This window comes from Cucurbita moschata, unplaced genomic scaffold, assembly GCF_002738365.1.
Source record: "Cucurbita moschata cultivar Rifu unplaced genomic scaffold, Cmos_1.0 Cmo_Scf00001, whole genome shotgun sequence".
NCBI classification, from domain to species: domain Eukaryota; kingdom Viridiplantae; phylum Streptophyta; class Magnoliopsida; order Cucurbitales; family Cucurbitaceae; genus Cucurbita; species Cucurbita moschata.
Genome location: NW_019268517.1, coordinates 8,303,191 through 8,320,554, shown reverse-complemented (window position 1 = coordinate 8,320,554; position 17,364 = coordinate 8,303,191). Strand labels below are relative to the sequence as shown.

At 36.3% G+C, this 17,364-nt stretch overlaps 2 protein-coding genes across 2 annotated transcripts; one reads left to right on the top strand and one right to left on the bottom strand.

Moving 5' to 3' along the window:
* Positions 1-1,163: 1,163 nt before the first annotated feature.
* LOC111443530 (transcription factor EMB1444-like) lies at positions 1,164-6,510 on the bottom strand. Its single transcript, XM_023081381.1, has 10 exons — positions 6,097-6,510; positions 4,841-4,930; positions 4,643-4,730; positions 4,423-4,464; positions 3,626-3,685; positions 2,182-3,534; positions 1,997-2,098; positions 1,771-1,926; positions 1,560-1,697; positions 1,164-1,490 (listed from the first exon to the last, which is right to left on the bottom strand). Exons 1-10 carry the CDS (start codon positions 6,192-6,194, stop codon positions 1,320-1,322), a joined length of 2,298 nt encoding a protein of 765 aa, XP_022937149.1. The 5' UTR covers positions 6,195-6,510; the 3' UTR covers positions 1,164-1,319.
* Positions 6,511-14,059: 7,549 nt separating this feature from the next.
* LOC111455220 (short-chain dehydrogenase TIC 32, chloroplastic-like) lies at positions 14,060-15,136 on the top strand. The gene is made up of 6 exons (XM_023096842.1): positions 14,060-14,145; positions 14,250-14,329; positions 14,405-14,561; positions 14,633-14,684; positions 14,761-14,848; positions 14,938-15,136. Exons 1-6 carry the CDS (start codon positions 14,060-14,062, stop codon positions 15,018-15,020), a joined length of 546 nt encoding a protein of 181 aa, XP_022952610.1. The 3' UTR covers positions 15,021-15,136.
* The last annotated feature ends 2,228 nt before the right edge of the window (positions 15,137-17,364 follow it).

Sequence of the window (17,364 nt, the reverse complement as noted above, 5' to 3'; positions counted from 1 at the left end):
AAAATTTTTTTTTTTTTTTTTTTTTTTTTGTCTGTTTTAGCCCGTTACATATCGTGTCAGTCTCACGGTTTTAAAACATGTCTATTAGAAAGAGATTTCCACACCCTTATAAGAAATGCATCGTTCCCCTCTCAAGTTTTAGCCCGTTACATATCGTATCAACCTCACAATTTTAAAACGCTTCTACTAGAAAGAGATTTTCACACCCTTATAAGAAATGCATCGTTCCTCTCTCAAACCGACATAGGATCTCACAATCCATGTAACAGCCCAAGCCTAGTCCACAGCTAGCAGATATTGTCTTTTTTGGGCTTTTCCTTCCGGGCTCCCCTCTCAAACCGACGTAGGATCTCACAATCCATGTAACAGCCCAAGCCCAGTCCACTGCTAGCAAATATTGTATTTTTTGGGTTTTTCCTTCTGAGCTCCCCTCTCAAACCGACGTAGAATCTCACAATCCATGTAACAGCCCAAGCTCAGTCCACCGCTGTATATATTGTCTTTTTTGGGCTTTTCCTTCCGGGCTCCCCTCTCAAATCGACGTAGGATCTCACAATCCATGTAACCGCCCAAGCCCGTCCACCGCTAGTAGATATTGTCTTTTTTGGACTTTTTTCTTCCAAGTTTCCTTTCAAAGTTTTAAAAAGCATCTGTTTAGGAAGAGATTTTTAGACCCTTCTAAAAAATGATTTGTTTCACAATTCTAGATTGCGAAATCTCTTATTAGTTGGAGAGGGGAACGAAACCTTCTTTACAAGGGGTGGAAACCTCTTACTGCCACCAAACACATTTTAAAAACCTTGAAAGAAAATCCAAGAAAAGGAAGTACAAATAGGACAATATCTGCTAGCAGTGGGCTTAGTTGTTACAATCCACCCCTTGGGAGTCTAGTGTCCTCATTAGCACATCACTCAGTGGGCTGAGCTGTTACAATCCACCCCTTGGGAGCCCAGCATCCTCGTTAGCACATTGCACAGTATCTATCTCTAATACCAACTGTAACAATTCGAGACCACTTCCAGTAGATATTGTATGTTGTATTCGGTTACACATCGCTATTAGTCTCACGATTTTAAAACGCATCTACTAGGTAGAAGTTTCTACACCCTTATAATAAATATTCCATTCCCTTCTCCAACCGACGTAGAACGTCACTGTTCTTGCCGAAAACCTATTATTAGTTATAGAATTAACAAACAAACAATCTCGAACACAATCCATTTAAATATCCTCTTTTCTATACAAAGAACATGCTTGGAAACACTCTAATTCTACTTCAATTATTAAACCAAAAAGATCAATTTTGATCTTTGAAAATGCTACCTACTCTTCATATATGCATATCCACTTTGTGTTATGGCCTTGTCAAAGCTATCCATTATAGGAACATTACTTGACTCATTAGCTATCTCAGCTCCCCCAATGTTTGCTTGTTGCAGAAGCTCCATAAGCGATACGAACACGTTTATCCTTGTAACGCTCCGGTTAGCCTGCAACAACACAAGTTAATCAGTCATCGAACATAATACTACAAATCATATTCGGTCTCGGTTTCTTACATTTAGCTTCACCTCGACCACAAACTGAGCCCATATCTTCTCCTCTCGAACTTCCATCACCCCTTTCAAAATCGTCAATCCATAGCTACGAATCATCTCGGCTATCTCGAGAAAGAACCCTCTTTCCTCGCATAGCATCTAAACAAAGAACAATAGAATCACGTCAAAAAGAGGTTTCGACGACCGAACATATAACACTTGATCTCCTAACCTCTATTAGCATTTGGCCTGGTGAGCTAAGGTCTTCGACTATAACTGGGCAAACCATTGGCGTCGATCCCATTTTGAACGCCCAGGTAACCCCGCCACCTCCTCTCTCCGTCGTACATTTGTCACTTATACCCACTCCGTTCTCTTGGTCAATCAACTGTAATTTGAAAAATTAGTTAGGTGTGAACTAGTAAGAAAATAACGAGGGACGAGAATTAAATACTGACCTTTGGTTCGTTAGTTTCTTTAAGCTTATCGGCGTATTTCGTCACGCTTTGTAAGAAAAGCATGTATTTGATCGTTCGATCCAACAACGAGTCGATGCTACACTGTTTCATCGATCAAAAACATACATGTCAAATGCTGCAATAACAAGGCATTATTAACGATTCGACGTGAACTAGATTTGTACCTTTGCACCACTCGGGATAATTCCTCGTAACTCTTTGATACGATCTTGGATCTGTTGTCGATCTTTCGGTCTCGGACGGTTACTCTCACCCGGTCTAGCCCTTTTCTTAAAAGTCTTAGCAGCCTCTTCACTCTTATGGGATGGTTCTAAGATGGAGCCTCCAATATTGATGCTATAGCTGTCGTCGATCCATGAACTTACTTGTGACTTCGGTACAGCTTCGTTCGTACTCGGGAAACTGTCAACCGTGCACAACGGTTGTGTCAGATTCACGTCGATGCAACGGTCGAGTGACGATCTTTCGATTTTCGACCTTTTCGAGGCAATCGTTTGATGATTCTCAATACTTGATTTAGTAGCAGAGCTAGTGTTACTTAGACCATCCAAAAGTTCTTCAATTCCCAACTCCCAGAATAATCTCTTGCGGGGGAGATCCAATGACCCCGTGGCTAACTTCGACGTGCACGTCGACATACTGTTGCAGCCGCTCGAGTAGCTGCCATGAGCTTCGGTTACTATGTTATCCCAAGTTTTGACCACTGGACATCCTGTAGCTAACCCCAAACTATCAAAGAGTCTATCTTTTGTATCCTGCATATCTTGTCCATTAGTTATTAGACTTTGAGCGGAAACAACCGACGTTTTGCTCGGATCGTCTTCGAACTTACGAGCTTCAACTAAATTAGATGACAGTGTCGAAACTCCAGTCGGAAGGCTATGGTTCAATGCTGTAGTTACTCCATCGGTTCCGATCTCTGGTGAAGAATCAAACCATTGAAATAGATCATCCACGGACGAGATGTTCGGAAGATTGATGATAAAATCCTCGGTAAGACGCTCATCACAGAAGTCGGGTAGGCTCGTTATGCTGTCTATAAGTTCACCTTCATTCATGGGAAGTAACTGAGACGACGGTTCAACATTGTCGATAGGGAGAGAACCTATTCCACTCGAGACGGACGTGAATATCGTGCTATTGTTTCCATATTCCGTTTCGTTTCTACAAGATTCGAGCATATTAGCATCTGAGTAACTTGGATATTGAGCATCTTGTTCTCGAACATCGGATGTTGGCAGTGGCTCGGATGAAGTTAACACGGAATTCTCGCTACTTTTACTGAAGCACGACGTATCGTAGACCGGTTGTTTATCAGTTGAAGCATATGATTTCCCTGAGAAGTTTGTATGCATGGCACTGAGACTCCAGTCATCAGAATTTGTAGACGAGACGATGGACGTGAAAAGCTCGTTAACGTGACAGATATCGGTGCTCGAAGCCACCGGAGTAGTTTCCTCATGTACTCGACACAACGACTTCTTTGTGTCTGCCAAAAACTCCAAACTTTCCGAGATCTGCAGCAAAAAGAACGAACTATTCAATCCCGGTCGAGCTAAATAAACAGAATTCGAAGCATCGATGATTCACAAGAGGATTATATGTAACCTTATGAGTAGAGCCGAGTTGTAGAACTCCATACGGTTGAACGGGAATTACTGCAACAGTCTGCAATCGACACGATCACATCAGCTAAAACGAACGAGTTAATCAAAGTAGAAACACAAAGCAAGCACGGTAACGAAATAATGTTGTAACGGCCAAGCCCACCACTAACAGATATTGCCCAGTTTGCCCTGTTACGTATTGTCATCAGTCTCACGGTTTTAAAACGTGTATGTTAGGGAGAGGTTTCCACACTCTTATAAAGGATGTTTTGTTTTCCTCTCCAACCAATGTGAGATCTCACAATCCACCCTCCTTGGAGGCCCAACATCCTCGTTGGCACACTGCCCGGTGTCTGGCTCTGATACCATTTGTAACAGCTCAAACCCATGGCTAACAGATATTGTCCGTTTTAACTCGTTACGTATCGCCGTCAGCCTCACGGTTTTCAAATGCGTCTGTTAAAGAGAGGTTTCCACACTCTTATAAAGAATGTTTCGTTCCCCTCTCCAACCAATGTGGGATCTCACAATCCACCCTCCTTGGAGGCCGAGCGTCCTCGTTGGCACACTGCCCAATGCCTAGCTCTTATACCATTCTTAACAGCCCAAGCCCACCACTAACAGATATTATCCACTTTGGCCCGTTACGTATCGTCATCAGCCTCACAATTTTAAAACGCGCCTATTAGGGAGAGGTTTCCACACTCTTATACAGAATGTTTCGTTCCCCTCTCCAAACAACGTAGAATCTCACAAATATTGTTTCGTAAAACTTCGACAAGAAACCAACCGGCATACCTTTATCCCACAGAAGAATTGCTGTTCAAACTCCAAATTATCCTGCAATAAGAGATGTCATCAGATGTCGGAGATCAAGACGTAATTAATGACCAAGAACATACGGGTCAACTCGAACATAGCTCAATTGGTTAAGATATATATCCTGGCCAAGAGTTCAGATGTTCAAATCCCCACCCCACCATTGAACTCGATAGAATAAACGGAAACAAACGAGTACCTGAAACATAGCGGAACTCCATACGCCAACGTAAGCATCTGAAAAAACCCATCTGTGCTTTCCAGTGAAAGCAGCTGTGCCAATGACTCTGAGAACAGACCATATATTGAGTTAAGAAACAAAAAAACACAAACATATGACATAACGAAAGGATTGAACTCAAACAAAATATAATATAATGAAGAACAGACAGCTTACCCTTCACCAAGCATGTGAACTTGTTGAAGCATATTTGTGGCCACCAGCCCCACTTGCTCTTCATACCAAAAATCTTCCAAAGTCAACAACCTATATGCATACCAACAACATAGCCTATGGTAAGCATAGTGTTGTAACATCACCACTCGACCCAAGAACGAATCGAAGTTGATGATTGATAGTATATTCGAACCAACAAACGATCGTTGATATTAATTAGAAACGAAATGATATCACAAAAGTTTGAACATAAGAACGAAAGTCATATTCATACCATAAACTTGTTAGTCTACTTGCATTGAAAGGAAGTGTTAAAACTTTAGAAATTGAAACACAATATATCTTTTGAAACGTTCAACCCACCGCTACCAAATATTGTCCTCTATGGATTTTTCCTTTCGGGATCCCTCAAGGTTTTTAAAACGTGTCTGTTAGGGGAGGTTTCCACACTCTTATAAAGAATGCTTCGTGCTCCTCCTCAACTGATGTGGGATCTCATAATCTACCCCTTTCGAGGCCCAGCATCCTTGCTAGCACTCATTCCCTTCTCCAATCAATGTGGGACCCACTCAATCCGCCCCTTTCGAGACCCAGTATCCTTACTGGCACACCGCCTCGTGTCCTCCCCCTTTGGGGCTCATACTCCTCGTTGGCACATCGCCCCGTGTCTGGCTCTAATATCATTTGAAACGACTCAAGCCCACCACCTCTTTACACTTTCCCTTTCAGGTTTCTCCTCATGGTTTTTAAAACACGTATGCTAAAGAGAGGTTTCCACACCCTTATAAAGAATGTTTCGTTCTCCTCCCCAACCGAGGTGAGATCTCATAATCCACCCTCTTTTAGGGCCCAGCGTCCTTGTTGGCACTCGTTCCCTTCTTCAATCAATGTGGGACCCCCCCTGATCCACCCCCTTTTAAGGTCCAACGTCCTTACTGGCACAAAGCTTCGTGTCCACCCCCTTCGAGGCTCATCCTCCTCGTTGGCACATCACCCAATGTCTAGCTCTAATACCATTTGAAACAACTCAAGCCCACCCCTAACAGATATTGTCCTCTTTAGGCTTTTCCTTTCGGGCTTCCTCTCAAACATTTTAAAACGAGTCTACTATGGATAGATTGGACGTGTAATCTCATCTATTTAATATTTGATTCATATTCTTAAACAAGAAAATGAAAGCAAAACCACAAGAACAACACAAAAACAGAAGAAATTCTTCAAGAAACAAGAAAATATGAAATGGGTAAGCATCTTACATGGAGTTTCTTCGATCAAAGCTCCAAAAAACACCATAAGACCATCGATTACCGCTGCAAATGCGATTAAGAACCAAACCCAACTCTGTTTCACCCATTGGATTAAAAACACCAACAAATGAATCCAAAATCAACAGAGTTGAAACAAGTTCATACAGATTCAAACCCACCAACAAAAACCCAAATCCAAACTCCAAAGAACAACCAAAAACCAAAAACAAAGCAGCAGCTCAGCTAAGCAGAGCACTTCAAACAGAAATGGATGAACAAAAGCAACATGAAAAGGGATGAACAACAGCTTTATATCAAGAGAAACACGAAATGGGCATCAGGATTCTGTGATTTTGTAAGCGTTGAAAGGACAAAAAGAGGGAATGAAAATGGAGGAGCAAAGGAAACACACAGATCTTTCGCATTTGATATGTTCGCCTAAATTTGTCCTCAAATGCGCCCTTCTTTCCCCCACTTTTTTCTCGCTCTTTTTTCCTTTCCCCCTCTTTTTACCGGCTATAGCCGGTGCCGGTTGTCTCCACTTTTTTTTTTCAGTAAAAAAAAAAAAAAACAGACAAATTTTGGACAATAGATATCATCTGTCTTCTAAAAGTCACTTTTGATTCACTATTATTATTCACTTTTTCTAAACACAATTATTTAAAATTTAAAAAAAATTAAAAAAAAAACTTTTACTCCAATTTTTAAATAATTATGTTATTTATATAATTTAATAAATATTTTCACGTCATTAAAACATTTTTATCAAGATTTAAAAGATTTTAACGACGATAAATATTTATTTAAATATTAAATTTTCATTTTTGAAATTTAAAAAAAAGATTACATTTTGATTGTTTAATAAATATATTATATAAAAAAAAATATTGCAATAAATGGGATGAATTAAAATTTTTAATGATTAATTATTTCATATTTAACCTAAAATCAATGTTCATAATGTTGGGGTTTTCAAATTTATAAAATTTAATTAAGAAATTATTATAAACCTCATTACTTGTAGTAATGACATATTAATTAGTTATAACTTTTCTAATTTATTGTAAATCTTAATGAACCATCTTAAATTATATTTCTTTATAAAAAAAATTTATATAATTATTCTTTTAACTAATATATTATCTAATTAATTATTAAACTAGATTGTGTTTTTACGATAATAATTCACTATTTATTCCATTATTCTAAAATTAAATTATTTATTATTTTGATATGATATATATATATATATATATATCCTCCAAAAATAACTAATTTTAATAAAAATAAAATTGACAATTATAACTCTTTAAAATAATAAGTAATATTTATTTTTTAATAATCTAAAATCCCACAAATTTAATATCCAATACGCATTTTATGATTTTTTTAAAATAATTATTATATTTTTTCTTGTAAAAAATTAATATGTTGAGTTAAATATTTATTAAAGTTTATGATGTAATTTCGTTAAAAATGTAGGGTAGGAAGTTAAATTATTTTGGATATGTGTACTTTTCAGCAAATTAAAAATAAATAAATAAATAAAAGTTGAAAACGGCGAATGGGAAGAAGAGAAGGGGGACAGAAGAGAATATTCTGAGTGGGGCCCACAATAAGGGATGAGATGAGTAATATGAAAGGGAGCCAAAGGAAGGTGGTCCCCACCTGACCTGCTCAGTCAGTCCTCAGTTCTTAACTACCATTTTCATTTTTTTTATTATTATTATTATTTTTTAAATAATTAGTTTAGAGGTTAGATTTTTTACCAAGGTTGAAATTTTGTTGCTAAATATTTAAATTTTTTACAGTTTTTTTAAAAAGTAAAATTTACAATGTCCTATTTAATTAAAATATTATAATTAAATAATAATAATAATAATAATTTTATACAAATTTAAAAATAAACAAATAAAAAATTACTGTTAAAATATTTATTGCAAAATGGAGATCGAAAAACCAAACGCAAAATAATTGACACCCCTAAATACATAGAGACTAATGCCTCAAAACGACTCTATTTTGTGACGGTGCATTTCTCGAACATTTCTCTACTTCAACTAATTATCAACAAGCATCTGAAAAAGAAAAAAATTATTAAAAAATATCGAGAAAATGGGCATTAAAAAAAAGAAATATATCATATTATTATTAATATATATATATAAATAAATAAAAATTGATGTGCCCAACATTCTCTCTCTATCCTTGGTTTGACCATTCACCTACCTTATGTCTACTTCCCCACCACTTTATTTATTTATTCTCATAAATATTTTCCACTTTTTTTTATATGATTTATTTTAGATTTTCAATTAGATTTGTTTTTATTATTTAAACATTAAAAAGTTATTTAGTTATTTATTTATTATTATTATTATTTTATCTTCTTTTTCCCATGCATGCTTTGCTTTCTATTCCCATATAATTCCCTCTTTTTATTTTGTTTTAATTAATGTAAAAATTTTTGAAAAGTTCTTCATGTCCCACACTTTATTTGAATTTATTGTTGCGAGATCCTAAGATCATCTATGGGATATCAAAAGATCGACGCTCGATTTCATTTGTTGGTATCGATATCGATTTGGGTTTGAGACTTTTTAGAACAAAAAACCGTTCACGTGAATAGCACTATATCAACTTAATCAAACATTGTTTGACTAGCCACTTTGAGATATTACTATCTCGACCATTTGAGATACTACCGCAAAAGTATCGATGTTGGGAGACCAAAAACTATACGGCTTTTTCAAGAAAACCCGAGTATTAAAAATTTAACTCTATTGAAGTTGAACTATGCTCAAAAGAGTCAATGGGTATTTTCAGATGTTAGGTGAAATATCTATTACACTAAACATGTTGCAACGTACGCTCTCGAACATTAGCTCGAAGTACTTTCTCTACCTCTTGTTACCCTGAAAAGAACATGGTTCTTGAGTCTTTGAACCGATAACCTTCTTTCGGCTAACCCTCTGTTCCTCGAGACATTGTCTCGAGCTATTTTCTCTACCTCTTCTTACCCTAAAAAAGCAGGGGTCTTGAGTCCTTGAACTAATAACCATCTTTTAGCTAACCTAGCCTCCTCTGTCCCTCGGGACATTGGCTCAAGCTATTTTCTCTACCTCTTCTTACCCTGAAAAATCAGGGGTCTTGAGTCCTTAAACCGCTAACCATCTTTCAACTAACCTAGCCTCCTCCGTCCCTCGAGACATTCGCTTGAGCTATTTTCTCTACCTCTTCTTACCCTAAAAAAAAGCAAGGGTCTTAAGTTCTTGAACCGATAACCACCTTTTAGCTAACCTAGCCTCCTCCATCCCTCGGGACCAACAAGAGGTAGCATCCCTCCAACCATGTTTTTTAAAACGAGATCGTAATTATGTTATATTATTTTTTGTAAAGTGTATGAAAAGAAAAAGAAGGGTATCCAAAGTTGTCCCAAATCTACAAGAAATCTATAGGGGGGAGGGCACAATAGCAATTATTGTTGATTAAAAGAAATATTTGTATATTGTTTTGTAAATAAGTTCTCTCTTTTGGCCTTTGAGAATGTGTTGACTTTGAGGGCACAATAGTAATTCATTTTGATTGTGATGTAAATCTCCGATCTCCACTTGACACGTGTGAAATATTCATATAATATTCTTAGTGACAATAATTTATGGTCAACCCGTACATAGCTCAACTAGTTAAAACGTATATTGTTGATCAAGAGGTTAATCCAACCCGACATATTGACCGAAGAGAAAAGAAATGACTCAGACAATGATTGTTAGAATTGTAACTGAAGATTGACCAAATAGACTCAACCAAAGCACGAGAATAATCCAACTCTACATGTTCGAACAAAAAATGAAATTGTACACTTTGGCCCGTTACATATCACCTTCAGCCTCACTGTTCTCAAAAGTGTTCGTTAGGGAGAGGTTTTCACACTCTTATAAGAAATGTTTCGTTCCTCTCTCTAACCAAGGTAGGATGTCACAGTCAACTTGAACATAGCTCAATTGGTTAAGATGTGTACTCTAAAACGAGAAGTTAATCCAACCCAACATGTTAAACTAAAAAAAAAAAAAAAAAAAAAAACCTTTTTAGACTGCACTGACTAAAAGGACATGACAGTATCAGAACACGAGGATTAAACTTATAGTTTAACCTAATACAGTACGAGCTAATAACAACACATATTGTATATATCGACTCGTTTTTTCAAAAACGTAAAAACGTAAAAACAAACCCGTCAAAGAGTTCGATATTAATTTAGTGGTAGCTAGCTAGAAAGAAGAGTATGTAAAAGTGGAAACAAATGATTAATGAGGAATGAAGGGATGATGGGATGCTTACACTTAATAAAACATACTCATTTTGTTGTTCATTTCTTAGATAGCATTTTAATCATTTATGTGGTCTCACCCAACTTTATATAATTAATCAATCTCACCCCTTTATTTTTGGGTTTCAAAAAATAAAGTGATTGGCAATGAACAAAAGGAATGAATAGGGTTAGCTAGGGTTGGTCCATGCAAGAACAATTCATCGACCCATCTCCATTTTCATCGATACTTCTATATTGACGTATTCATAGACTTAAGTTCTTGAGCTTTTTGTTGATATCCGTTACGTATCGTCGTCAATCTAACGGTTTTAAAATGCGTCTACTAGGGAGAGGTTGCCACACTCTTATAAGAAATGTTTTGTTCCCCTCTCAAACCGGTGTGGGATCTCAAGGGGACCTAGTGTCACGGTCATGCTCGTCCAAGGCGTGTTGTCCATGGCCGAATGCCCATGACAAGCCAAACCCTTTATGTCTTTCCATGTTCTAGTGTTTTACTTTTGTATTTCTAAGGAATATGACGTTTCGAAAAAATCATGTCTAGGCCTACCAGACATGAAATGCCTCAGAATGTACTACAGGGGGTATGACTAGTTGTCAACTTCTCCCTACCAATAGTTATATACTGTGAGCCGTTGTTGTTACTTTCTTGCTTGCATATATAACGTCTCTTTCAAAATCTCTCTCTGCCTTCGTTTTCTAAAACCTTCTTCTTAAACCGAGGCCAGAGGCTCGAGCATACATCGCTTGCCCGTAGGCGACGTAAGAACAAATTGGCTTAGCTCACTTGTCGTTGGAAAGTGAGTGCCGCACAATCGCAAGTCCGCTGCCATCAAGAGTGCAATTGTGACACCTAGTGTCCTTACTGACACACCGCCCAATATCTGACTCTAATATCATTTGTAAAAACTCAAGCCCACTTTTAGTAAATATTGTCTGCTTTGACCCGTTACGTATCGCTATCAGTCTCACGATTCTAAAACGTGTCTACTTGGAGAGTCTCTCACACCTTTATAAGGAATGATTTGTTCCTCCCTCCAACAGACGTATGATCTCACAATATTGTTATTTCAATTGACATATTCATAAAATAATTCTCGAGATTTTTGTCGATATCGATATTTAAAACCGCTCGGGTTTAGGTTAAAAAGAGCATAATGATGTTCCCTCTATACATTACATGCTTCATCATGAGAATGAGGTCAACTCCACCTTTTTGTATTCAATTCAAACACATATGGATTTTCTATTTTCTATTATTTATTTCTTATTTTTCCACTTGTTTGAGCTTTAAAACCTTTGCTCCATTTTCCCTTATTTCAACCAATCTCTACTTTGTTGTTTCAATGTTTGGTTTGACTTGTTTTGGATAGATTTATTTATTTATTTATTATTATTATTTTTACCATTTAGTATAAAAACGACTCCTAAATTATTTAAATTTGTAATTGTTTTCGGGGCAAATACGAGCTGTGATTAATACTCGAGAGATATACATAAAAATTAATAATTAAATGAAGAAATATCCGAGTACAAGTAGTTTTTGTAAATTTAATTTTAGAATTAGATTAAAATAAAAAAATAAAATAATTATAATTTTCTTCTCCCTCCGTCACCTAAAGAAAAAAAAACATCTTTTTTTCCCTCCCTAATTTCTCATTTAAACAATGATTCTCCAACATATTTGGAGTTAGGTCTTTATGAGACTGAACCCACAGATTAAACAGACATCCTGACCGATATCGACCGATATCAATATATATCTTAAATTTAAATAATTGTATTAAAAAAACACTTAGAACACATGGTAAATTAAATAATTGTGAATCACAATTTGTGTACTTAAAATTGAAGAAATATATTTAAATAAATAAATAAATAAATAATGGCAAAAGGAATCTAATGTCTTTAATGGAACAAAAAGCTGACAAGACAAAGAAGGCTTGTTGTTTAGGCTTTGCTTATAAGTCAGAAACTACACTCTATTATTCCATCATTTAAAAAATATATTAAATTTATAAACCGAAAAATAAATATTATCCGCTTTGACCTGTTACGTATCGCCATCAACCTTACGATTTTTAAAACATGTTTGTTCCCCTTTCCAACTAATGATTACTGAGGATTGTCCCACCTCAACTAATTAAGGAGGGCGTGAGTTTATAAATAAATAATATTATTTTTAAAAACTATTTAAATATTTACGTATTATTTCAATTTTGCCACTGTCATTGAGAATGGATGTTTGTTGGTATATTTAGGGATATGTAAAAAAAGAATATGAAAATGTGGTCTCGTTCCTTGCTCTCTAAGGTTTGTAGAAGGAGACCACTATTCTCGACACACCACATCGATCCAAAACATACAAAACCATTATGGACCCTCGTTCGGTTTTTTGGACCATTCTCTCGTGTGTCTTTTAGTTAACGTGAGGTGGGATTTGCAGTTAGGACGTTTTTGTCGAGAATATTTTAACGTTTAAACTAGGTGAGCTATTGTTTAGGTTAGCTGATTGCTCGTTAATTTAAAGATTTTAATTAGAAATAAAAAGAAAAATCAAAGAATAATAAATTATTAATATTTGGTTGATTTTAATTAGAGAAAGGCGGTAATTTTGAGGGGAAGAAATGCCGGTGATTCCGGTGACAAAGAAGGGGCAGTTCAGAAGAGTGTTCGAGTGTGGGCCGGCCTACAGGACCATTGGTGGTCCCCATTGGTATCCTACTGCCACGCCGTCCATCATAATTATTCTAATTATAATTATATTTATATAATAATACTGCCCTGAGATGAGAGGCGCGGAATGATGAGCTGTCAGTTTGTTTTCTTTTTTTTTCTTTTTTTTTTAGGAATGATGATGCTGTATTTGACGTCATCACCTCTTCTTTTTGTCCTTTTGTCTTTCTCTCTCCCCGCAATCAGGAGTGTTCTAAAAAATTGTGTTTTTTATTTTATTTATTATTATTATTTTCTCATAATTCGGCGCTTGATGGGCCTTATTTATGGGCCTTCAACCCATGATTGCTAGAAAGGTTCAAGCCCTATGGTGACCGCGGTGCGGTGGTGGAACGTGCACGGTAGGGTAGAGTTGGGTGCCTTCAGGCGTGCGACATGCGACATGTGCCTCATTGGACATCAGCTGTTGCTGATGTCCCTTTCCAACCCATGTGCCCCTCCCTCGCAACTCGGTAAGATATTGTCTACTTTAAGCATAACTTCTAGTAGTTTTGCCGGAAGATTTTCAAGTACCAAAATAGAGATATTATTATTTTTTTTTATAAAATATTATTAAATTTATTATGACATTTTATATTTTAAAATAAAATTATGTTAGAAAACGGTTGAAATGAATAAATAAGGTTACTCAAGGATGTTCTCATTTGCACTCCATCACTGCCATAATCACAGGTTTGTGTTCTTTGAATTTTGAATTTCGATTTTGTTACATTACGTTTTTCTTTCAATTTTAACTAATTTAAGCGCAGGGGAGCGACGTCGGGAATCGGAGCGGAGACGGCAAGAGTCTTAGCCAAGCGCGGCGCCAGGATCGTCATTCCGGTTCGCAACCTTAAAGCCGCCGTGGAAGTCAAGGCGCGAATCTGATCGGAATTGGACTGTTTTGATCATTCACGAATCACGGTGATGGTTCTCGATCTAAGTTCTATGAATTTCGTCCCGAACTTCGTTTCCAATTTCGAGTTCTTACATTTGCCTCTTAATCTCCTGATGTAATTCGTCCAGAAACATCGCTAATTCACTCCGTTGAATCGAAGGAACAAACTACAGTGATTTATTAAAGAAACTAAAAGACGGATTCGTTCTGATTTTTCAGTAACAGTGCCGGCAGATTCTGTTACGAACGCGCAATTTCTGAAGACGGAATGGAGATGACGTTCGCTACGAATTATCGAGGTAAGTACGCAGAACAAAAATTTTCGTGTCTAATCATGAGAACTTCTGCCATTATTAATCTGATCGATCATGTAGGTCATTTTCTTTTCACGAAGCTTTTGTTGAATAAGATGATCGAAACAGCCAAATCAACGGGAATCCAAGGCCGAATAGTGAATGTGACGTCCAATATCCACAGCCGGCTTTCCGGCGACGTAATCGAATGTCTCGGCCAGATAAGCCAAAGCAACAGGTAAGATTAATTTTCCTTTGCTTGCGTATCAATGGCGGTCTGATAGCGATACTGATATTAACTCGCAGCAGAGAGTACGACGCGACACGTGCTTACACCGTCCAACTCGCTCACAGACTTCAGGTTCTTCCTCAATATCAATTGGTATGTTCATAGAACGATTTCACGCTCGACTTTGTTTTTGACGAAATCGGAACAGGAAATGGAGGCAAATGTTACAGTAAACTGTGTTCATCCGCGCGTAGTGAAAACCAAATTAAACAGAGATCGTGAAGGCTTCGTCATAGGTATCCAAACAATCGAAACATTTCTATATAACTAATTAATGAATGAGAAATGCATATTTGATTCTCTACATGGCGTCAAATTCCTCAAGGAGCAGCAACAAGTTGCAAAGTAGCCGCGAATCGGAGCGTGGATAATGTGAATGGCAAATACTTTGCGGATTGCAATGATTAAGGTGGTTGTGAATCCAAATCAGGTACCAAGTCCACGCACTTAGCTGCACGCCTATGGTCCGCCTCTGAAACCATCGTCTCCACATTTACAGGTAACCCTGAGCCTAATCTCACCAATTTGATCACTCAATTCAATGAATTACTTAGGATTGAGTTGTTTATGAACTTTTAGATTTTGTAACGGTCTAGATCAACAGCTAGCAGATATTGTTCTCTTTAGACTTTCCTTTTTAGTTTTCATGAAAGCTTTAAAACAGGTCTATTAGGAAAAAGTTTCCATCCACATCCTTGTAAATGGTGGTGAGACATCATAGATTTAATAAATAATAAATATAAAAGCTCCAACTCACCCCATAGCTATTAGATATTATCCTAGTTTTTTCTTATTGAGTTCCCCCTCAAGGTTTTAAAATGTGTTTGCTAGTGAAATGTTTTCACACCTTGTAAGGAATATTTTGTTCCCCTCACAACCGAGGTAGGATCTCACAATGAAAGTCCGAATAGGACAATGTCGGTTAGCAGTGGGCTTGAGTTGTTAGAAATTGTATCGTGTATGCTAGGAAAATATTTCCACACATTATGAGGAAGGTTTTGCTCCCCTCCCAACCAAGTGGGATCTCAAGTCCAAAGAGGACATCGGTAAACTTGACTGTTACAAATGGTATTAGAGTCATACACTAAGTTAGCGGTGGCCTTAAGCTGTTATAAACGACATTCGAGTCATACACCGAGCAGGTGTGCCAGCGATGACACTGTGAGAAGGCGCTATTGGTGTGGAATTGGGAGGCCGCCACAAGAACATAGGTGCATGCACCAAAACTTTCAACCCTCTAAACTCCGCCCTTCACTCTTGACCCCCTCTCGTTCTCTAGATAACTTTATGGGCCCATCACAATGGGCCGCCCATAGAATGGGTACACCCAGTAAACCGGCCCAATAAAAAATACACCAAGTTTAATCAAATTAAATATGCAATTTTTTTTTCAATTAACACAAATATAATAAAATAAAACAAATAATAGAAAAAGAAAATTACTGTTTTTATGCATAAATGCAAACCTTAAAAAAAATTTATAAAATCTCTTTCACAAATGGGCCACACAATAATTAATGCAACCCCGAAAATAATAATTAAAAAATTAGATTTTGTTGAAATTTATAATTTTAAATTAAGACTGAAAAGACGCGTTTAGATTCTACCGACATAATTTATTTACTTCACGATTGAATTTTTTTGTATTAATTTAATATTAGAAGTTTTTATGTGTTAATTATCATTTAATAAAAACATTGAAATAAATAATAATAAAATTCATATTTTAAAAAAAGTTAAAATAAATAATGAAATAATAATAAAAGGAAGAGAGGGCCCCACTTTGCAAAAAATAAAATAATAATAATTTATTTTTTTAAAGTGGGACCCATTAATGTCTGTACCATGATATTAACAAGGCTTTTTATACGACAAAATGGGCTTTTTGATATTTATTTTAGTTGAAAACGCCACCGTTTGGCGCATTGTGATTGTGGTTTGTGGCTTACCATCCTCACAATTACGCCTAATTGAGTCTTCAAATTTTTAGATTCGTGTATATTTCATTTGTGAATTTGATTCGTTCTATAGATAAAGACGTTTGAGGGATTTTTCAACCATTAAATGTACGATATTCGAGAGTGCAAGCAATTGAGACGTTACGAGCCATATAAAATATATGAGATGGAATTCTAAGTTTATTATGCACCCAACTGATTTTGACAAATGGTTATACGACCTAGTGGAACATCTGTCGAATGTTCGATTGACACCAAATTCTACCAGCATTCATCCTTCATATTAGCTAACTAATATTAGATATTTTTTTTACATTTTTTTTAAAATTCATTGAACATTAATGGAAAATTTAAGGTTTTATTAAATATAATTTAATCACATTAATGAATGATGAGAATTGGGCAATAAAAACTTTTATAATTTATTCTCTTTTTTATTTTCTCTCTCTACATTAATTGATTTTCCATATTATTCCCAACTTCATTATTCGTTTCCCACTTGCATCTTCCATTCATAGCTAAATAAAGTCTCCCCCTTCTTTTTCCTTCAAATAAACATTTTTTTAGCTTCAAATAGAAACTCAACTTTTTCTTTTTTAAAAAATTATTGAATGAGATCGCGTGCGTATAATTGTCGTCTCGTTATAAGGGTAAGAATTTGGTCATAGATTAAGATCGTACTTGACGTGACAATGAAAATTAAGAAGATAGGTCATGCACATCTCGAGTTAGTAAGTCATTCTCATAACACGTTTTTTGGTTTTGGCTCTTCAACTCAACCTCTTCTATAAGTC